A 23,679-nucleotide genomic window follows, 5' to 3' on the forward strand; every position below is an offset into this window, starting at 1 on the left:
CCTAACGGCATTGTGGGTGTACCTACACCACATGGACTGCAGCGGTTCAAGAAGGCAGTTCATCATCACCTTCTCAAGGGAAGTTAGGGATGGACAATAAATGCTGGCCTAGTCAGCGACACTCACATTGTGTAAATGAATTAAAAAAAACTTGTGGTGGCTGTGCCGCTAGTTGTATAGTCCCTAAGCCCTACCTACATCTCTCCTCCTTTAAGATACTCCTTGCAAGCTATTTCTTTGAACAAATTTAGTCAGTCATGCTCCTTCTTTCTGTAGATGTTTAATTTTTGCCTTATTTACACTCTTGTGTAAAACACCGTGGGACATTTTACTATGTAAAGGCATTATTTAAATGCAAGTTGTTGTTGTTGCTGTAACTGGGTTACGTTTCAAACTGTATGTCCCCCTCTCCAGGGTGTAAGGTAATCTTCTCACCCTCTGCAGCCTCAGGAATGTGGAGACCCTTAAGAGCTCAAATAAGTTCACATAGGGCAGAATTTTGCCCTTGGCGTATGGGATCAGCGGGGGGTGGGGGCGGTCAGGAAGCCGACTGCCGCCCGTGATTGAAAGCGCACTGTGGCCCACCAGCGTGATACACGAGCGGCAGCGCTGAACGCTACCTGTGCAGGCGGGTGGAGGAGGGCAAGCAGGCCGAGTGCGCACTTTGTGCATGCGCGTGAAAGAGCGCTGAATAATCTCCCTGAGGTATGGGGCTGCCTCAGGGAGATGAACAATATATTGAACAAATTATTGAACATCAGAAAAATTTAATAAAACATGTCCCCTTGTGTGACTCTGTCCCATGAGGAGGGACATGTTTCTAATTAAAAATTAAAGTTTTGATTTCATTTGTATTTTTTTTGGAAACCTCATCCCGCCTGTGGATGAGGTTTCCAAAAAAATGCAAAGGCCGCTTTGGCCTTTTTGCCTGCCCATCAATCGTTAGGTTGAACGGGCAGTGAAAAATTAAGGACGATTGATAACATAATGGCCTTAACAGGCCTTTTAATTGCCAGCGGGTGCTTGGCCAACGTCATTGTGCATCATCTCACGATGGGTCATGTCGGGCGTGTGCCCATCCGCCAAGCTAAAAATTCTGGCCATAGTTCTGCACAGGCCTGTGATCACACTCTCCAGGCCACTGAAGGGAGATTTCTTTTCTGTTTGGATTGTATCTTCATTATTTCTTCCCAGGGTCAGATATCCTTGTCTCTAACTCCCTGCCAATGGCACTTCATCAAATGTTGAGCTACATTTATACTAATGACATTAATCCTTTCTTTTTTTTTTTGCAGAGCGTTATGACACAGCAGTTGGTAAAGGCTGAGTTGTTTAAATCCCAGAGGGAAACTTGAACAACTTCATAACCTTTATTTTCAATTGGTATGTTTGAGATGCAGCTCTGAATTCAGAAATGAAACCACAAAGCCTCAAGAGGTTTTTTATATAAACTAAATTAAACATTTATTAATTTAACAAGAAATTAAACACATACATATGCCTGCAAATTACTACCATAATAACCTTTAAGCAAATCCCCAAATTAATCACTCCCAGGTAAACCTTCACCAAGGCCATAGACGTTAAATAGGCACCAGACAAACACATTTGACCTTATGAATCCAGAATGAGGTCCCTTTGCAGACACAGTGGTAGGGTTTACAGGCTGCTTAGATCTTATCACCACCTTCAACATCTCTTTGTCCTTTTGTCTGTGACATCTTTTGGTTATCTCCACCTATCACTGGCCCTCTATCCAGCTCTCTTGTCCCAACCCCCCATTTAACCAGCTTATATTTCACCCCTTTTCTATTTTTCCTTAGTTCTGTTGATGAGTCATGCGGACTCGAAACGTTAACTGTGCTCCCTCCCGCAGACGCTGCCAGACCTGCTGAGTTTTTCCAGGTATTTTTGTTTTTGTTTTCGATTTCCAGCATCCGCAGTTTTTTGCTTTTATCTTAGATCTTACATTTCTCTGACCTGCACACACACAAACTCCTCTCGGGTTATATCTAGCTTTCCCTTTGAATGTGAATTCTCATTGTATCACTAGGTCTTTGAACTCCACCTCTTCTAACAATAAAACCCCTTTCATAGCACCAATTTTATTAGCAATATGAACACATTGCTTGGTGTCTCCTAGCTCGGTGCAAGCTTTTACTCCCTTCTTTTGAATGGTTTATTCAACAAATGCAAATATAGTCTTTACCTTATAGTCTTACGTTCCTCCAATTAACATCTCAAACTACTGTACATCAAAGCACTCAGACTACCTGGCTTTAATCCAATTAAGCCACACACAGACACAGACCCTACTACAAGTCCAGTTTAAAAATAATTTCCAATAACATTATATACATTAATATCTCTTCATGACAAGAGGGAACCTAACCTGTGGTCTCCTCTACATTGGAGAGACCAAACGCAGACTGGGTGACCGCTTTGCGGAACACCTCCGATCTCTCCGCAAGCATGACCCAGACCTCCCTGTCGCTTGCCATTTCAACACTCCACCCTGCCCTCATGCCCACATGTCCGTCCTCGGTCTGCTGCAATGTTCCAGTGAAGCTCAACGTAAACTGGAGGAACAGCACCTCATCTTCCAGCTAGGCACTTTACAGCCTTCCGGACTTAACATTGAGTTCAACAATTTCAGATCATGAACTCTCTCCTTCATTCCCACCCCCTTTCCGATCCCCCCTTTTCCAATAATTTATAATTTAAAAAAAATATATTTTTCTTTTCCCTTCTATCTTTAAATTTATTTCGATCTATTGTTTTATCTTCACCTTTTAGCACATTTCAATCCCTTCCCCCCACCCCACCCCCACTAGGGCCATCTGCCACTTGCTCGTCCTGCTTTCTACCCTTAATGCCCTCAATAGCACATTCCTTAGATAATATCACCACCGTCAACACCCCTTTGTCCTTTTGTCTATGACATCTTTGGCAATCTCTTCTTTGCCTCCACCTATCACTGGCCCTCTATCCAGCTCTACCTGTCCCAACCCACTCTACCAGTTTATGTTTCACCTCACTTCTCTATTTCCTTAGTTCTGATGAAGAATCATACGGACTCGAAACATCAGCTGTGTTCCTCTCCACAGATGCTGTCAGACCTGCTGAGTTTTCCCAGCTATTTTTGTTTTTGTTTCAGATTTCCAGCATCTGCAGTATTTTGCTTTTATGCAAGATATTCTTATTGTGAGTAACCTGGGCCTGTGTCAGCTGTGGCTCAGTTGATAGTGGCCTTGCCAGGAGCTTGTGGGTTCAATCCTGCTCCAGTACAGTGCTGAGGGAATGCAGCACTGTCAGAGGTGTCAAAGATCACACGTTAAACTGAGGGTTTGTCTGTCCATTCAGGTGGATTTAAAGGTCCCATGGTGGCTATTTCAAAGAAGGGGATTTCTTCCCGGTGTCCTGATCAATATTTATCCATCAGTCAACATCCCGGCCATTGCTGTTTGTGGGACCTTGCTTTGTACAGATTGGTTGCTGCATTCCCTACATTACAACAGTGACTACACTTCATTGGCTGTAAAGTGCTTGGGACAGCCGAAAGTTGTGAAAGTTACTATACAAATGCAAGTTATTTCTTTTTTGTATATAATGCAGAGGGCAGAGGTCAGTGTGGCTTTGGGTTCCCTGCAAAATAAAACCTACATGTCCCACATAGGTAGCTCCATAGGCTCTCAGTAACACGAGGAAGACAGCTTAACTCACCCCACCATTTAACCCTGCTCTGCCTGGTTCCCCACATGGCCCACCTAATGTCAGGAATACAGTGGTCTTTTGGAGACAGGTCAGGGTGACAGCTGAAATTCTGATCATGTGAAGTTCTGCAGGAGCCTGAAGAGTGAATTTGGTCATTAATAAACAGTTTCACATCATAAATTATGCTTCAATTTGGAAAAAAAAAACAGACTTTTGCTGCCCAGTTTACATTCTTGCAATTTCTGACAGCCCATTCAGACAAAGCGGAACACTTGGACAAGTGGTGACTTGAACCAGTAAGTCATGCAAAGAATTTAGATGGAATTTCTTTACTCAGAGTGGTGTGAACGTGGAACTCGCTGACATATTTAAAGAGAACCTTGATGCATACACAAGGGAGAAGGGAACAGAGGGACATGGGAAGCTGGTGGTGCTGGGGTTGGGCTGATCAGGGTGGGAAGAGTTGATTAGAATGAGACAAGCTCGATGTTGGATATAACTAACAGCATTGACCAGCTGGGCTGAAATATCAGTTTCAGCACTGTAGATGCTATGCAGGTTTTGGGGGAGATGGTGGCATAATGGTAATGTCACTGGACAAGTAATCCAGAGGCCCAGGCTAATACACTGGAGACAAGGGGTCAAATCCCACCATCGTAGCTGGTGGAATTTAAATTCAATTAATAAATCTGGAATTGAAGGCTAGTCTCAGTATTGGTGACCATGAAACTATCATTGATTGTTGTAAAAACCAATGCCCCTTTAGGGAAAGAAATCTGCAATCCTTACTTGGTCTGGTCTACATGTATCTCCAGATCCACAGCAATGTGGTTGACTCTGAAATGGTCCAGCAAGTCACTCATTTCAAGGGCAATTAGGGATGGTCAACAAATTCTGGCATTGCCAGTGATGCCCACATCCTGTAAAAGGATAAACAGAACCAACTGCCACATGAGGAAAAGCTTTTTCCGCATTGTGACTGGTTGGGATCTGGAATATACTGTCTGGCAGTGTGAAGGAGGCAGATTCAATCAAAGGAACACAGGAGCAGGAGTAGACCATTAGGCCCATCAAGCCTGCTCGCTCCACCATTCAAAGAGACCATGGCTGATCAGCTACCTCTATGCCATTTTTCCCCATATCCCTTGATGTTATTAGTCTCCAGAAATCTATCAACTTCTGCCTTGAACATGCTCAATGATTGAACTTACATAGCCCTCTGGAGTAGAGAATTCAAATTAATTATTTGAATTTAAATTTCACCAGCTGCCATGGTGGAATTTGAACCCATGTCAACACAGCATTCACCTGGGCATCTGGTCCAGTAACATTACCACTATGCCACCATCTCACCATTAAAATGAGCTTGGGTCACAGTGCATCTGAATCTTCTCCCCACCGCAACTTCCTACCGTCTCCCCCAACCCATTGACTCTCCCAACAAATTATAGCTTTTTAAAGGGAACTGGATGAATACCTGAGGAGAAAAAAATTGCAGAGCTACGGGGAAAGCACAGGGAGTGGGGCTACCTGAGTTGCACTTGCAGAGAGCTGGCATGGGCATGGCGGGCTGAATGGTCTCCTTCTTTGCAGTAACCGTTCTATGATACCATATTGTCGATGTACTTGGGTTTGTCAGTGGATAGTGAAACTGGACCACTGAACTAAAAAATCTTGAATCAGCTAAAGCTACAGAACTCTCACTTAGTCCAGGATGCAAATTTCTGACTCTCTTCTCTCAGGATTGGTGTCACTGTAACACCTGGTGGAGGTGAATGTAGCACCCTCTGCTGAAACAACTGAAATATTGCTGATCACACAGTCTTAGTCGATGAATTGCCTCTTGTTATTGATTGGCAGCAGGACAATTATATCATTATAATCATATAATCAGATAATTATAATCATAAATTATTTTCTTTCCAGTTCTTATTTATATGTACCATTGACCGCTTTAACTATTTAGCCTCATTTACACTCATTTTTTTCCCTGAGGGAGCGGTCATATAGCTCAAGTGACATCTCGTACATCAATCATAAAAGCCAAGTTGGGTCAATGACCCACGGGGTATGATTGCTCCCAGATCCCTCCTCACAGATTGAGGGCAATGAGCTCTGTTCGGAGACTCCATTCCCTCCAGCCTAGTGCACATACAAGCAGCTGATATAATGAGTGAATGCACGTGCCTGAGGTTACTCCTGCCATTCAATCTGTAGTGGTCTCCCGCCTTGTAGCTTAGGTGAAATGGGCAGGACGCCACCAAAGATGAAAAGCGTCAGGATTAAAAGTCTGAAGGCTGTAGGAAGAAGGATTGTCTGGGAAGTTAGAAGAAGCTGTACCATTTTGAGGGCCTCGTAATGTTAAGAGTAGAGGATGATAGAGTGAATCCTCATCACAACAGAGGGTGCAGAGAGCAGGAAGAATGCACAGGACGTTATATTCGCAGCTTGGGAGTAAGAAGAGAGGAAAACTCAGAGGACCGTAGAATCATAGAAAGTTACGGCACAGAAAGAGGCCACGCGGCCCATTGTGTCTGCTCCTGCTGAAAAACAAGCCACCCAGCCAATTCCCACTTTCCAGCATTTGGCCCATAGCCCTGCAGAGCACAGCACCTGAGGTTCATATCCAGACACCTTTTAAATGAGTTGAGGGCTTCTGCCTCTACTACCATTTCAGGCAGCGAGTTCCAGACCCCCATAACACTCTGGGTGAAAACATTTTTCCTCATCTTCCCCCTAATCTTTCTACCGATCACTTTAACACTCTACCCCCTCGTCACTGACCTCTCTGCTAAAGTAAATAGGCCCTTCCCATCCTCTCTATCCAGGCCCCTCATAATTTTGTGTATCTCAATCAAATCTCCCCCCAGCCTCCTCTGTTCCAAGCAGAACTGCCCCAGCCTATCCAATCGTTCCCCATAGTTGCAATTTTCAGTCCTGGCAACATCCTCATAAATCTCCCCTGTACCCTCTCTCGAATGCAATTACATCCTTTCTGTAATGAGGTAACCAGGACTGCACACAGTACTCAACTTCTGGCATAACTAATGTTTTATGTAGTTCCAGCATAACCTCTCTGCTCTTATATTCTGTGCCTCGGCTAATAAATGAAAGGATTCCATATGTCTTCTTAACCACCTTATCAACATGTCCTGCTACCTTCAGGGGTTTGTGGACATTCACTCCAAGGTCTCTCACTTCATCTACCCCTCTCAGTAGCCTCCCATTTATTGTGTAATCCTTTGCCTTGTTTGACCTCCCCAAATGCATCACCCCACACTTCTCTGGGTTGAATTCCATTTGCCATTTTTCTGTCCACCTGACCAGTCCATTGATACCTTCCTGCAGTCTAGAGTAATCCTCCTCACTACCTATCGCGTGGCCAAGTTTTGTGTCATCTGCAAACTTCTTGATCATTCCCCTACATTTATGTCCAGATCATTAATATATACCACAAAAAGAGGGGACCTAGTGCTGAGCCCTGCAGAGATATTTGTTGGAATAAAGAGACAAATAAAGAGGGAGATAGAGAAAGGAGAGAGTGGAAGCTGTAAGAGAGAGGAAAGTAACTGCAGAGGGCAAGTTTGTCCTGCCTCATGTCCAGGAGCATGAGCAGGGCTGGATGTTTAGGGGTGGGTTTCCCCAGATATGGGAGCAGCATTCAACCCTTGGATGACCATGGGGTGTCTGTAGAGGTCAGAGTTATTTGCGTGTCCAATGTCCATAGTGGTTCAATATACACCCATTGGTTTGATCCTTCCAGCTGCCACTCAAACATGGGACTTCCAATCTGTGCAGTTGTCCAGGGATCATTCTACACACATCACTGTGGTTATGTAGGGACCATAAATTAATCTCATTTGTTTCAAAGACGATGGTTGATATTAGGAATAAACACTGAAGTTGGTGTGGGAGAATATTGGTGCTTTTATTTCAGACTCTGGAACATCCTCACCAAAGCTCATTTATTCACATAGGGGAAATCCTGGGGTACTACAGTATGCCAGGGTACCCTCTGGTGTTCAACTAACAATATGCAGGACAAAATATCAATGGTCAGCACTTACATTAAGCCGTACTATATGGGACTGGAGTCCTTCCGTGACCACCCCCTCGAGAATGGAAGCATTTGATCCCACCTCCCAGAACTGTAGGAGTTTACTATTGTCCTCTTGTGGTGATCTCTCTCGCCGCACAATCCCATCAGTTATACTGATGAAGGTTACAGGTCCAATCATTATAACCCATATTTTCTTTATACAGATGCAGGCTGGCTTGCTGTGTATTTCCAGCATTTTCTCTAAATATCTCCAATTTTCCAGCATTTGCAGTTTGCCTTTATAATTTCCACCGGTTTAATGGCTCTTTTTTTAGAATTCGCTCAATCTGTGAACCCTTTATAGTGAAAGGGAAAACTCAAACGGGTACAATTTTTACTCTGATTGTACCCTCCGCCTCTACCTTGAAGGGACTCTGATATTATAATAACCCGCTTTATATTGCCTCATGAAGCCCGTGGGTTTGTATATCTCTCCCTCCCCTAGGATCTGTTCCAATGTCACTGCTGGGAAGGTGTGCAACCAAAGAGGCTCCATTTATTTCAGTGGGGAGGGGGGGGTGGGGGGGGTGTTGTGGAAAGGGTTGCCTGTAACTCCACAATTTCAGTTAATATGGAGCAATTACTCCACCAAAACACACTGGTGATATAGCAGGTGGTGCAGAACACTGGCTATAATGCATTATTTTAAAATATCACGGTGTGTTATTTTAAAATAATGCATGAAGAGATTTTAAACAGGTTAGTCAGAGAAAGTTAAACTTCTGGAATTCAGCATTTCAAAGCTGGTCTCTGCATCTCTCTCGTATTCCAACTTTAATGAATCAGAAAATGGTTTACACAGCATAAAACCTACAGGCACCCAACATCCTCATAGATATTTCTATTTAATTCTCCTGCTGAGAGGAGAATTAGGAACAGACATTTAAAGAATGGTGTCATAAACTAAAAACATCATCCTCCAACCCCAGCCAAGTTAATACAACACAAAATGCAAAAAAAGAAAATGCCTCCTCCCATTTGGAGAGCTTTCTGCATCCATTTTGGAAACGGTGATCTCCAATTGCACAGTTTGATCACAGAGACATGTATTCCTTTTGTTCCCAGCCCTACTGCCCAGGTTTGTCCTTGAGAACATAATGCAGACATGCTTTCCACTTCTGTCGTCTCTTTATTCTAACACTAGTCGTTCATCTTAAGTAAAGCGCACTTCAGTAACAAAGACGGATGGAGGGGCAGGAGATGATCCGTACACGTCATTCACACGCCAATTTCCCATCAAAGCTGGAGAGGGCGATGGCGAAGGCCTGGACAGCGCACATCGGGTAGCTGTAATCCATGGTGAATGCATCATCTGCCACACGACCAAACTGCATCACAATGTAGTCAACTGCAAGGGAGGGAGGAGAGAGAAGCTGAGGCGGGCTTCACACCACTAGACAATGCATTCAAGCCTGAAGGGAACAGTTTTTAAACTGGCCACATCCCCATCCCATTACGTAGTGCTCCTTCGACAGCACCTTCCACACAACCTTTACCACCTGAAAGGACAAGGGCAGCAGATAGATGGGAACACCACCACCTGGAAGTTCTCCTCCAAGTCACTCACCATCCTGACTTGGAAATATATCGCCGTTCCTTCACTGTCGCTGGGTCAAAATCCTGGAACTCCCTCCCAAACAGCACTGTGGGTGTACCTACACCACATGGACTGCAGCAGTTCAAGAAGGCAGCTCACCACCACCTTCTCAAAGGCAATTAGGGATGGGCAATAAATGCTGGCCTAGCCAGTGAAGCACACATCCTATGAACGAATAAATAATAAAAAAAATCATTTCATTCACAATTCTCTTGCCCTCCCTCGTTTCCAAACCTCCAGGATTGTCCTGGTTTTTCCAGGAATAAAGATTAATCTCCTGGATGCTGCTATGAATAGCCTGGGGAAGACCCAAAAAAAAAATCCCAGATCCATACAAAAATACATTGGGTGTTTTCTTTTAACCTTTTTGGGCATCATTCCATTTATTAATTATACAAGTACCAGGGATTGGACAAAAAGGCTGCTTCACTGAGTCAAGGAGCATCTAATTGGATAACTAATTGGTATGGAATGCAGTGCCCCATGAGGATGGACATGTTGGGTGACCAATGGCGGGAGAGTGGGGGTGGAGTGATTGGAGTTAAGCTGTCATGTGACGAGACCTTCAGGAGTGTGACCAGTGTTGGCAAGCCTTCACCCACCCTCTCTACCACCGTCCCACCCCTACACTCCCATTGCATCCCCTACACCCATCCCCATCCCCTCTACTATCATCCATCCCCTCTATCACCATCCCATTCCTGCCCACTCCCATCTCCACCCCCTATACCCCCACTTCCATAATTGACAGGCCAGATGTATCCTGCGACTTGGCTATGGGAAGCCTTTCCGGTATCAAACCTGTGAGCCTAGCCAACGGGTTTCATCAGCTGTTAGACCATGGGGGCAGAACCACAGCTGAGCCTGGTGATGTCCTTGCCCAATGTGTTGTAATGGCAACTTGCCAGCAGGAGTGAGGGATCGGGGGCAGGATCTCAAGCTGCTTTTTATTCTCCCCTTCCTCCTTTAAGGGCAATTGTCTGGTTCCAATGCCACTTCCAACTCAGGCCAACCGACCAAGAATCGTGTCTGGCACCATCCAGTAATTCCTGAAACAGTCTTCTCCTCATTTCGCTGGTGATTCCAATTGGAACCTAATCCCACCCAAACACAGGCAAAGTTCCAACATTGGGGAAGGGACCTGAAAGATCTGTGGGCTATCTGGCTAATTTGAGAAATGAAAGATGGGTGAAATATGAGTGAAGTGTCATGTGGATACCTCATTTTACCAAAGCACTGTGTAGCAATGGTGTGAGGGTAATGGAATCAGCATTAATGTTCAGGAACTATCTTGCAGTGGCTATGTCACAGACTGATAATCTGGTAAAAGTGAGTCCAGGTCCTGGAACAGCTGTTTGAGAATTTTGAACCCAGTTAAGGTGCAATATTGGTATCAATGACAGTGACTATGAAGCTTCAAGGTTATTGTAAAAACCCAATTGGTTTGCTAATGTCCTTTAGGGAAGGAAATCTGCCGTCCTTACCCAGCCTTGGCCTATGTGTGACTCCAGTCTATAACAATGCCGTTGACTCATAACTGCCCTCTGAAGTAGCCTCGCAAGCCATTCAGTTTCATCAAACCACTCCCAGTGGTTCAAGAAAAGGGCTCACCACAACTTTTTATGGGTAATTATGAATGGGCAATAAATGCTGGCCTTGCCAGCGATGCCCACTTCCTGAGAATGAATTTTTAAAAAGGATGCACATCACTGAACTCTCAGACTCATTGGAGGGAAAGACACTGACTGTGAGAGGCTCCCTAAAGACACAGAGGTGAGACACTAACTGTGAGACGCTCCTGAAAGAGACAGAGGAGAGATACTGACTATAAGATGCTCCCTAAAGACACAGAGGAGAGACACTGACTGTGAGATGCTCCCTAAAGACACAGAGGAGAGATACTGAATGTGAGATGCTCCCTAAAGACACAGAGGAGAGATACTGAATGTGAGACGCTCCCTAAAAACATAGAGGAGAGACACTGACTGTGAGACGCTCCCTAAAGACACAGAGGAAAGACACTTACTGTGAGATGCTCCCAAAAGACATAGAGGAGAGACACTGACTGTGAGATGCTCCCTAAAGACACAGAGGAGAGATACTGAATGTGAGACACTCGCTAAAAACAGAGGAGAGACACTGACTGTGAGACGCTCCCTAAAGACACAGAGGAAAGACACTTACTGTGAGATGCTCCCAAAAGACACAGAGGAGAGACACTAACTGTGAGACGCTCCCTAAAGACACAGAGGAGAGACACTGACTGTGAGACGGTCCCTAAAGAAACAGAGGAGAGACACTGACTGTGAGGCCCTCCTTAAAGACACAGAGGAGAGATACTGACTGTGAGACCCTCCTTGAAGACACAGAGGAGAGACAATGACTGTGAAACCCTCCATGAAGACACAGAGGAGAGATAATGACTGTGAGACGCTCCTTAAAGACACAGAGGAAAGACACTTACTGTGAGATGCTCCCAAAAGACACAGAGGAGAGACACTGACTGTGAGATGCTCCCTAAAGACACAGAGGAGAGATACTGAATGTGAGATGCTCCCTAAAGACACAGAGGAGAGATACTGAATGTGAGACGCTCCCTAAAAACATAGAGGAGAGACACTGACTGTGAGACGCTCCCTAAAGACACAGAGGAAAGACACTTACTGTGAGATGCTCCCAAAAGACACAGAGGAGAGACACTAACTGTGAGACGCTCCCTAAAGACACAGAGGAGAGACACTGACTGTGAGACGGTCCCTAAAGAAACCGAGGAGAGACACTGACTGTGAGGCCCTCCTTAAAGACACAGAGGAGAGATACTGACTGTGAGACCCTCCTTGAAGACACAGAGGAGAGACAATGACTGTGAAACCCTCCATGAAGACACAGAGGAGAGATAATGACTGTGAGACGCTCCTTAAAGACACAGTGGAGAGACACTGACTGAGTGACCCTCCATGAAGACACAGAGGAGAGACACTGACTGTGAGACGCTCCTGAAAGACAAAGAGGAGAGACACTGACTGTGAGAGGCTCCCTAAATACACAGAGGAGAGGCACTGACTGTGAGAGGCTCCCTAAATGCACAGAGGAGAGACACTGACTGTGAGACCCTCCTGAAAAACACAGAGGAGAGACACTGACTGTGAGACGCTCCTAAAAGACACAGAGGAGGAAAACTGACTGTGAGACGCTACCTAAAGACACAGAGGAGATACTGACTGTAAGATACTCCCTAAAGAGACAGAGGAGAGACACTGACTGTGAGACCCTCCCAAAAGACACAGAGGAGAGACACTGACTGTGAGATGCTACTTAAAGACACAGAGCAGATACACTGACTGTAAGATGCTCCCTAAAAACACAGAGGAGAGACATTGACTGTGAGGTGCTCCTTAAAGACACAGAGGAGAGACATTGACTGTGAGACGCTCCTTAAAGACACAGAGGAGAGACAGTGACTGTGAGACCCCTTGAAGACACAGAGGAGAGATACTGACTGTCAGACGCTCCTTAAAGACACAGAGGAGATACACTGCCTGTGAGACCCTCCTTGAAGACATGGAGGAGAGATACTGACTGTGAGACGCTCCCTAAAACACAGAGTAGAGACATTGACTGTGAGATGCTCATTAAAGACACAGAGGAGAGACACTGACTGTCAGACGCTATCTAAAGACACAGAGGAGAGACACTGATTGTGAGACCCTCCCAAAAGACACAGAGGAGAGACACTGACTGTGAGAACCTCCCTAAAGAGACAGAGGAGAGGCACTGACTGTGAGACGCTCCCTAAAGACAGGGAGGAGAGACATTGACCGTGAGATGCTCCTTGAAGACACAGAGCAGAGACACTGACTGTGTGACCCTCCATGAAGACACAGAGGAGAGATACTGACTGTGAGACCCTCCAGAAAGACACAGTAGAGAGACACTGAATGTGAGACGCTCCCTAAAGAGACAGAGGAGAGACACTGACTGTGAGACCCTCCTAAAAGACACAGAGGAGAGAAACTGACTGTGAGACGCTCCCTAAAGACACAGAGGAGAGACACTGACTGTGAGAAGCTCCCTAAAGGCACAGAGGAGGCACACTGACTGTGAGATGCTATCTAAAGACACAGATGAGAGGCACTGACTGTGAGACGCTCCCTAAAGACAGAGAGCAGAGACACTGACTGTGAGACGCTCCCTAAAGACACAGAGGAGAGACACTGACTGTGAGACGCTCCTTGAAGACACAGAGGAGAGATATTGACTGTGGGACGCTCCGTAAAGACACAGAGGAGACACACTTACTGTGAGACCCTCCTTAAAGACACAGTGGAGAGACACTGACTGTGAGACCCTCCTTAAAGACACAGAGGAGAGACGCTGACTGTGAGACTCTCCTTGAATACACAGAGGCGAGATACTGACTGTGAGATGCTCCTTAAAGACACAGAGGAGATACACTGCCTGTGAAACCCTCCCTGAAGACACGGAGGAGAGACACTGACTGTGAGACGCTCCCTAAAACACAGAGTAGAGACATTGACTGTGAGATGCTCATTAATGACACAGAGGAGAAACAGTGACTGTTGGACGCTATCTAAAGACACAGAGGAGAGGCACTGACTGTGAGACGCTCCCTAAAGACAGAGAGGAGAGACACTGACTGTGAGACCCTCCATGAAGACACAGAGGAGAGATACTGACCGTGAGATGCTCCTTAAAGATACAGAGGAGAGACAGTAACTGTGAGACCCTTCTTGAAGACACAGAGGAGAGATACTGACTGTGAGACGCTCCTTAAAGACACAGAGAAGATACACTGATTGTGAGACCCTCCTTGAAGACTCAGAGGAGAGACACTGAATGTGAGACCTTCCCAAAGGTCACAGAGGAGAGACAACGACTGTGAGACGCTCCCTAAAGACACAGAGCAGAGACACTGACAGTGAGACCCTCCTTGAAGACACAGAGGAGAGATACTGACTGTATGACGCTCCCTAACGACACAGAGGAGAGGCACTGACTTTGAGACGCCCCCGATAGACACAGATGAGAGAGACTGACCGTGAGACTCTCCTGAAAGACACAGAGGAGAGATACAGACTGTAAGATGCTCCCTAAAGACACAGGGGAGAAACACTGACTGTAAGACGCTCCCTAAAGACTCAGAGGAGAGACATTGACTGTGAGACGCTCCTGAAAGACACAGAGGAGACACACTGACTGTGAGACGCTCCCTAAGGACACAGAGGAGAGACACTGAATGTGAGACCCTCCTGAAAAACACAGACGAGGGGCACTGACTATGAGACCTTCCCTAAAGACACAGAGGAGAGACACTGACTGTGAGACCCTCCTAAAAGACACAGAGGAGAGAAACTAAATGTGAGACGCTCCCTAAAGACACAGAGGAGGGACACTGACTGTGAGACGCTATCTAAAGACACAGTGGAGAGACATTGATTGTGAGACACTCCTTAAAGACACAGAGGAAAGACACTGACTGTGAGACCCTCCCTAAAGACACAGAGGAGAGATACTGACTGTGAGATGCTTCTTAAAGTCACAGAGGAGAGACGCTGATTGTGAGAGCCTCCTTGAAGACACAGAGGAGAGATACTGACTGTAAGACACTCCCTAAAGACACAGAGGAGAGGCACTGACTTTGAGACGCCCCCGAAAGACACAGATGAGAGAGACTGACCGTGTTACGCTCCTGAAAGACACAGAGGAGAGGCACTGACTGTGAGACGCTCCCGAAAGACACAGCGGAGAGACACTGAATGTGAGACGCTCCCTAAAGACACAGAGGAGAGACACTGACTGTGAGACCCTACCAAAAGACACACAGGAGAGATACTGACTGTAAGACGCTCCCTAAAGAGACAGAGGAGGGACACTGACTGTGAGACGTTATCTAAAGACATAGAGGAGAGACACTGACTGTGAGACACTCCCTAAAGACACAGAGGAGAGACACTGATTGTGAGACGCTCATGAAAGACACAGAGGAGAGACACTGACTGTGAGACGCTCCCTAAAGACACAGAGGAGAGATACTGGCTGTGAGACGATCCTTAAAGACACAGAGGAGGGACCCTGACTGTGAGACGCTCCTTACAGACACAGAGGAAAGACACTGACTGTGAGACACTCCCTAAAGACACAGAGGGGGACACTGACTGTGAAACTCTACTTATAGTCACAGAGGAGAAACAGTGACTATGAGACGCTCCCTAAGGACACAGAGGAGAGACACTGACTGTGAGACCCTCCCTAAAGACACAGAGGAGAGACAGTGACTGTGAGACGTTCTCTAAAGATACAGAGGAGAGACACTGACTGTGAAACTCTACTTAAAGGCACAGAGGAGAGACAGTGACTATGAGACGCTCCCTAAGGACACAGAGGAGAGACACTGACTGTGAGACGCTATCTAAAGACACAGAGGAGAGACACTGACTGTGAGACCCTCCCTAAAGACACAGAGGAGAGACACTGAATGTGAGCCGCTCCCTAAAGACACAGAGGAGAGACACTGACTGAGAGACCCGCCTGAATGACACAGAGGAGAGAAACTGACTGTGAGAGGCTTCCTAAAGACACAGAGGAGAGACACTGACTGAGAGACGCTCCCTAAAGACACAGAGGAGGGACACTGACTGTGAGACGCTATCTAAAGACACAGAGGAGAGGCACTGACTGTGAGACGCTCCCTAAAGACAGAGAGCAGAGACACTGAGTGTGAGACCCCCCGTAAAGACACAGAGGAGAGTCATTGACTGTGAGACGCTCCTTAAAGACACAGAGGAGACATACTGACTGTGAGACCCTCCTTACAGACACAGAGGAGAGACACTGACTATGAGACCCTCCTTAAAGCCACAGAGGAGAGACATTGACTGTGAGACCCTCCTTGAAGACACAGGGGAGAGACACTGACTGTGAGACGCTCCTTAAAGTCACAGAGGAGAGACACTGACTGTGAGACCCTCCTTAAAGACACAGAGGAGAGACACGGACTGTGAGACCTTCCTTAAAGACACAGATGAGAGACACTGACTGTGAGACCTTCCTTAAAGACACAGAGGAGAGATACTGACTGTGAGACCCTCCTTAAAGACACAGAGGAGAGACACTGACTGTGAGACCCTCCCAAAAACACACAGAGGAGAGATACTGACTGTGAGACGCTCCCTAAATACACAGAGGAGAGACACTGAATGTGAGACCCTCCCAAGGGTCACAGAGGAGAGATACTGACTGTGAGATGCTCCTTAAAGACACAGATGAGAGACACTGACTGTGAGACCCTCCCTAAAGACACAGAGGAGAGAAACTGACTGTGAGACCCTCCTTAAAGACACAGAGGAGAGACACTGACTGTGAGACCCTCCTTAAAGACACAGAGGAGAGACACTGACTGTGAGAAGCTCCCTAAAGACACAGAGGAGAGACATTGACTGTGAGACGCTCCTGAAAGTCAGAGGAGAGATACTAACTGTGAGACGCTGCCTAAAGACACAGAGGAGAGACACTGACTGTGAAACTCTACTTATAGTCACAGAGGAGAAACAGTGACTATGAGACGCTCCCTAAGGACACAGAGGAGAGACACTGACTGTGAGACCCTCCCTAAAGACACAGAGGAGAGACAGTGACTGTGAGACGTTCTCTAAAGATACAGAGGAGAGACACTGACTGTGAAACTCTACTTAAAGGCACAGAGGAGAGACAGTGACTATGAGACGCTCCCTAAGGACACAGAGGAGAGACACTGACTGTGAGACGTTCCCTAAAGACACAGAGGAGATACAGTGACTGTGAGACGTTCTCTAAAGACACAGAGGAGAGACACTGATTGTGAGACTCTCCTTAGAGACACAGAGGAGAGACACTGACTGAGAGACACTCCTTAAAGACACAAGGAAAGACACTGACTGTGAGACCTTCCTTAAAGGCACAGAGAAGAGACACTGACTGTGAGACGATCCCTAAAGACACAGAGGAGGGAAACTGACTGTGAGGCGCTCCCTAAAGACACAGAGGAGAGACAGAGGAGAGATATTGACTGTGAGACGCTCCTTAAAGACACAGAGGAGAGACACTGACTGTGAGACCCTCCATAAAGACACAGAGGAGGGACACTGACTGTGAGACGCTATCTAAAGACACAGAGGAGAGACAGTGACTGTGAGACCCGCCTGAAAGACACAGAGGAGAGAAACTGACTGTGAGACACTCCCTAAAGACACAGAGGAGGGACACTGACTGTGAGACGCTATCTAAAGACACAGAGGAGCGCCACTGACTGTGAGACGCTCCCTAAAGACACAGAGCAGAGACACTGACTGTGAGATCCTCCGTAAAGACACAGTGGAGAGACATTGACTGTGAGATGCTCTTTAAAGTCACAGAGGAGACATACTGACTGTGAAACCCTCCTTACAGTCACAGAGGAGAGACACTGACTGTGAGACCCTCTTTTAAGCCACAGAGGAGAGACACTGACTGTGAAACTCTCCTTGAAGACACAGAGGAGAGATACTGACTGTGAGACCCTCCTTGAAGAAACAGAGGAGAGACACTGACTGTGAGACGCTCCCTAAAGACACAGAGGAAAGACATTGACTGTGAGACCCTCCTTGAAGACACAGAGGAGAGATACTGACTGTGAGACGCTCCTTAAAGACACAGTGGAGAGACACTGACTGTGAGAACCTCCCAAAAACACACAGAGGAGAGATACTGACTGTGAGACGCTCCCTAAAGACACAGAGGAGAGATACTGACTGTGAGACCCTCCCAAGGGTCACAGAGGAGAGATACTGTGAGACGCTCCTTAAAGTCACAGAGGAGAGACACTGACTGTGAGACGCTCGCTAAAGACACAGAGGAGGGATAATGACTGTGAGACGCTCCCTAAAGACACAGAGGAGAGACACTGACTGTGAGACGCTCGCTAAAGATACAGAGGAGGGACACTGACTGTGAGACGCTATCTAAAGACACAGAGGAGAGACACTGACTGTGAGACCCTCCCTAAAGACACAGAGGAGAGACACTGAATGTGAGACGCTCCCTAAAGACACAGAGGAGAGACACTGACTGAGAGACCCGCCTGAATGACACAGAGGAGAGAAACTGACTGTGAGAGGCTTCCTAAAGACACAGAGGAGAGACACTGACTGAGAGACGCTCCCTAAAGACACAGAGGAGAGACACTGACTGTGAGACGCTATCTAAAGACACAGAGGAGAGGCACTGACTGTGAGACGCTCCCTAAAGACAGAGAGCAGAGACACTGAGTGTGAGACCCCCCGTAAAGACACAGAGGAGAGTCATTGACTGTGAGACGCTCCTTAAAGACACAGAGGAGACATACTGACTGTGAGACCCTCCTTACAGACACAGAGGAGAGACACTGACTATGAGACCCTCCTTAAAGCCACAGAGGAGAGACATTGACTGTGAGACCCTCCTTGAAGACACAGGGGAGAGACACTGACTGTGAGACGCTCCTTAAAGTCACAGAGGAGAGACACTGACTGTGAGACCCTCCTTAAAGACACAGAGGAGAGACACGGACTGTGAGACCTTCCTTAAAGACACAGATGAGAGACACTGACTGTGATACCTTCCTTAAAGACACAGAGGAGAGATACTGACTGTGAGACCCTCCTTAAAGACACAGAGGAGAGACACTGAATGTGAGACCCTCCCAAGGGTCACAGAGGAGAGATACTGACTGTGAGATGCTCCTTAAAGACACAGATGAGAGACACTGACTGTGAGACCCTCCCTAAAGACACAGAGGAGAGAAACTGACTGTGAGACCCTCCTTAAAGACACAGAGGAGAGACACTGACTGTGAGACCCTCCTTAAAGACACAGAGGAGAGACACTGACTGTGAGAAGCTCCCTAAAGACACAGAGGAGAGACACTGACTGTGAGACGCTCCTTGAAGACACAGAGGAGAGATACTGACTGTGGGACGCTCCGTAAAGACACAGAGGAGACACACTTACTGTGAGACCCTCCTTAAAGACACAGTGGAGAGACACTGACTGTGAGACCCTCCTTAAAGACACAGAGGAGAGACGCTGACTGTGAGACTCTCCTTGAATACACAGAGGCGAGATACTGACTGTGAGATGCTCCTTAAAGACACAGAGGAGATACACTGCCTGTGAGACCCTCCCTGAAGACACGGAGGAGAGACACTCACTGTGAGACGCTCCCTAAAACACAGAGTAGAGACATTGACTGTGAGATGCTCATTAATGACACAGAGGAGAAACAGTGACTGTCGGACGCTATCTAAAGACAGAGAGGAGAGGCACTGACTGTGAGACGCTCCCTAAAGACAGAGAGGAGAGACATTGACCGTGAGATGCTCCTTAAAGACACAGAGGAGAGACACTGACTGTGAGACCCTCCATGAAGACACAGAGGAGAGATACTGACCGTGAGACGCTCCTTAAAGATACAGAGGAGAGACAGTGACTGTGAGACCCTTCTTGAAGACACAGAGGAGAGATACTGACTGTGAGACGCTCCTTAAAGACACAGAGAAGATACACTGATTGTGAGACCCTCCTTGAAGACTCAGAGGAGAGACACTGAATGTGAGACCCTCCCAAAGGTCACAGAGGAGAGACAACGACTGTGAGACGCTCCCTAAAGACACAGAGCAGAGACACTGACAGTGAGACCCTCCTTGAAGACACAGAGGAGAGATACTGACTGTATGACGCATCTAACGACACAGAGGAGAGGCACTGACTTTGAGACGCCCCCGATAGACACAGATGAGAGAGACTGATCGTGAGACTCTCCTGAAAGACACAGAGGAGAGATACAGACTGTAAGATGCTCCCTAAAGACACAGAGGAGAAACACTGACTGTAAGACGCTCCCTAAAGACTCAGAGGAGAGACATTGACTGTGAGACGCTCCTGAAAGACACAGAGGAGACACACTGACTGTGAGATGCTCCCTGAGGACACAGAGGAGAGACACTGAATGTGAGACCCTCCTGAAAGACACAGACGAGGGGCACTGACTATGAGACCCTCCCAAAAGGCACAGAGGAGAGACACTGAACGTGAGATGCTCCCTAAAGACACAGAGGAGAGACACTGACTGTGAGACCCTCCTAAAAGACACAGAGGAGAGACACTAAATGTGAGACGCTCCCTAAAGACACAGAGGAGGGACACTGACTGTGAGACGCTATCTAAAGACACAGAGGAGAGAAACTGACTGTGAGACGATACCTAAAGACACAGGAGAGACACTAAATGTGAGACGCTCCCTAAAGACACAGAGGAGGGACACTGACTGTGAGACGCTATCTAAAGACACAGAGGAGAGACATTGATTGTGAGACGCTCCTTAAAGACACAGAGGAAAGGCACTGACTGTGAGACCCTCCCTAAAGACACAGAGGAGAGATACTGACTGTGAGATGCTTCTTAAAGTCACAGAGGAGAGACGCTGATTGTGAGAGCCTCCTTGAAGACACAGAGGAGAGATACTGACTGTTAGACACTCCCTAAAGACACAGAGGAGAGGCACTGACTTTGAAACGCCCCCGAAAGACACAGATGAGAGACACTGACTGTGAGACGCTCCCAAAATGCACAGAGGAGATACACTGACCGTGAGACCCTCCTGAAAGGCACAGAGGAGAGATACTGACTGTAAGACGCTCCTTAAAGACACAGAGGAGCGGCTCTGACTGTGAGACGCTCCCTAAAGCCACAGAGGAGAGACATTGATTGTGAGACGCTCATGAAAGACACAGAGGATAGACACTGATTGTGAGACGCTCCCTAAAGACACAGAGGAGAGACACTGACTGTAAGACCCTCCTGAAAGACACAGAGGAGAGACACTCACTGTGAGACGCACCCTAAAGACACAGTGGAGAGACACTGAATGTGAGACGCTCCCTAAAGACACAGAGGACAGACACTAAATGACACTAAACACCCCCTAAAGACACAGAGGAGGGATACTGAGTGTGAGACGCTATCTAAAGACACAGCGGAGAGACACTGACTGTGAAACCCTCCCTAAAGACTCAGAGGAGAGAAACTGACTGTGAGACACTCCTGAAAGACACAGAGGAGAGAAACTGACTGTGAGACCCTCCTGAAAGACACAGAGGAGAGAAACTGACTCTGAGACGCTCCCTAAAGACACAGAGGAGGGACACTGACTGTGAGATGCTATCTAAAGACACAGAGGAGAGGCAGTGATTGCGAGACGCTCCCTAAAGACAGAGAGCAGAGGCACTGACTGTGAGACCGTCCTGAAAGAAACAGAGGAGAGACATTGGCTGTGAGATGCTCCTTAAAGACACAGAGGAGACACACTTACTGTGAGACCCTTCTTAAAGACTCAGAGGAGAGGCACTGAGTGTGAGACGCTCCTTAAAGACACAGAGGAGAGACAGTGACTTTGAGACGCTATCTAAAGACACAGAGGAGAGACACTGACTGTGAGACGCTCCTTGAAGACACAGAGGAGAGATACTGACTGTGGGACGCTCCGTAAAGACACAGAGGAGAGACAGTGACTGTGAGACCCTCCTTGAAGACAGAGGAGAGATACTAACTGTGAGACGCTCCTTAAAGACACAGAGAAGATACACTGACTGTGAGACACTCCTTGAAGACACAGAGGAGAGACACTGACTGTGAGACGCTCCCTAAAGACACAGAGGAGAGACACTGAATGTGAGACCCTTTGAAAGGTCACAGAGGAGAGACACTGACTGTGAGGCGCTCCTTGAAGACACAGAGGAGAGATACTGACTGTGGGATGCTCCGTAAAGACACAGAGGAGAGACAGTGACTGTGAGACCCTCCTTGAAGACACAGAGGAGAGATACTAACTGTGAGACGCTCCTTAAAGACACAGAGAAGATACATTGACTGTGAGACACTCCTTGAAGACACAGAGGAGAGACACTGACTGTGAGACGCTCCCTAAAGACACAGAGGAGAGACACTGACTGTGAGACACTCCTTAAATACACAGAGGAGAGAAACTGACTGTGAGACGCTCCCTAAAGATACAGAGGAGAGACATTGACTGTGAGACCCTCCTGAAAGACACAGAGGATAGATACTAACTGTGAGACGCTCCCTAAAGACACAGAGGAGAGACACTGACTGTGAAACTCTACTTAAAGGCACAGAGGAGAGACAGTGACTATGAGACGCTCCCTAAGGACACAGAGGAGAGACACTGACTGTGAGACGCTCCCTAAAGACACAGAGGAGAGACAGTGACTGTGAGACGTTCTCTAAAGACACAGAGGAGAGACACTGACTGAGAGACGCTCCTTAAAGACACAGAGGAGAGACACTGACTGTGAGACCTTCCTTAAAGACACAGAGGAGAGACACTGACTGTGAGGCGCTCCCGAAAGACACAGATGAGAGAGACTGACCGTGTTACGCTCCTGAAAGACACAGAGGAGAGGCACTGACTGTGAGACGCTCCCGAAAGACACAGCGGAGAGACACTGAATGTGAGACGCTCCCTAAAGACACAGAGGAGAGACACTGACTGTGAGACCCTACCAAAAGACACACAGGAGAGATACTGACTGTAAGACGCTCCCTAAAGAGACAGAGGAGGGACACTGACTGTGAGACGCTATCTAAAGACACAGAGGAGGGACACTGACTGTGAGATGCTATCGAAAGACACAGAGGAGAGACACTGACTGTGAGACACTCCCTAAAGACACAGAGGAGAGACACTGATTGTGAGACGCTCATGAAAGACACAGAGGAGAGACACTGACTGTGAGACGCTCCCTAAAGACACAGAGGAGAGACAGTGACTGTGAGACGTTCTCTAAAGACACAGAGGAGAGACACTGACTGAGAGACGCTCCTTAAAGACACAGAGGAGAGACACTGACTGTGAGACCTTCCTTAAAGACACAGAGGAGAGACACTGACTGTGAGGCGCTCCCGAAAGACACAGATGAGAGAGACTGACCGTGTTACGCTCCTGAAAGACACAGAGGAGAGGCACTGACTGTGAGACGCTCCCGAAAGACACAGCGGAGAGACACTGAATGTGAGACGCTCCCTAAAGACACAGAGGAGAGACACTGACTGTGAGACCCTACCAAAAGACACACAGGAGAGATACTGACTGTAAGACGCTCCCTAAAGAGACAGAGGAGGGACACTGACTGTGAGACGCTATCTAAAGACACAGAGGAGGGACACTGACTGTGAGACG

At 47.2% G+C, this 23,679-nt stretch overlaps 1 protein-coding gene across 4 annotated transcripts in view; it reads right to left on the minus strand.

The window, feature by feature from the left end:
• Positions 1-8,639: 8,639 nt before the first annotated feature.
• LOC144683280 (tubby protein homolog) overlaps positions 8,640-23,679 on the minus strand; it is a 122,733-nt gene continuing 107,693 nt past the window's right edge. For all 4 annotated transcript variants that reach the window (XM_078546226.1, XM_078546225.1, XM_078546224.1 and 1 more), the window contains one exon: positions 8,640-9,161. In XM_078546226.1, coding sequence (XP_078402352.1) covers positions 9,028-9,161 — 134 coding nt within the window. In that variant the 3' untranslated portion in view covers positions 8,640-9,027. The remainder of the gene's footprint in view (positions 9,162-23,679) is intronic.

The sequence above is a fragment of the Cetorhinus maximus genome, chromosome 8 (genome assembly GCF_964194155.1).
Source record: "Cetorhinus maximus chromosome 8, sCetMax3.hap1.1, whole genome shotgun sequence".
NCBI classification, from domain to species: Eukaryota; Metazoa; Chordata; class Chondrichthyes; order Lamniformes; family Cetorhinidae; genus Cetorhinus; species Cetorhinus maximus.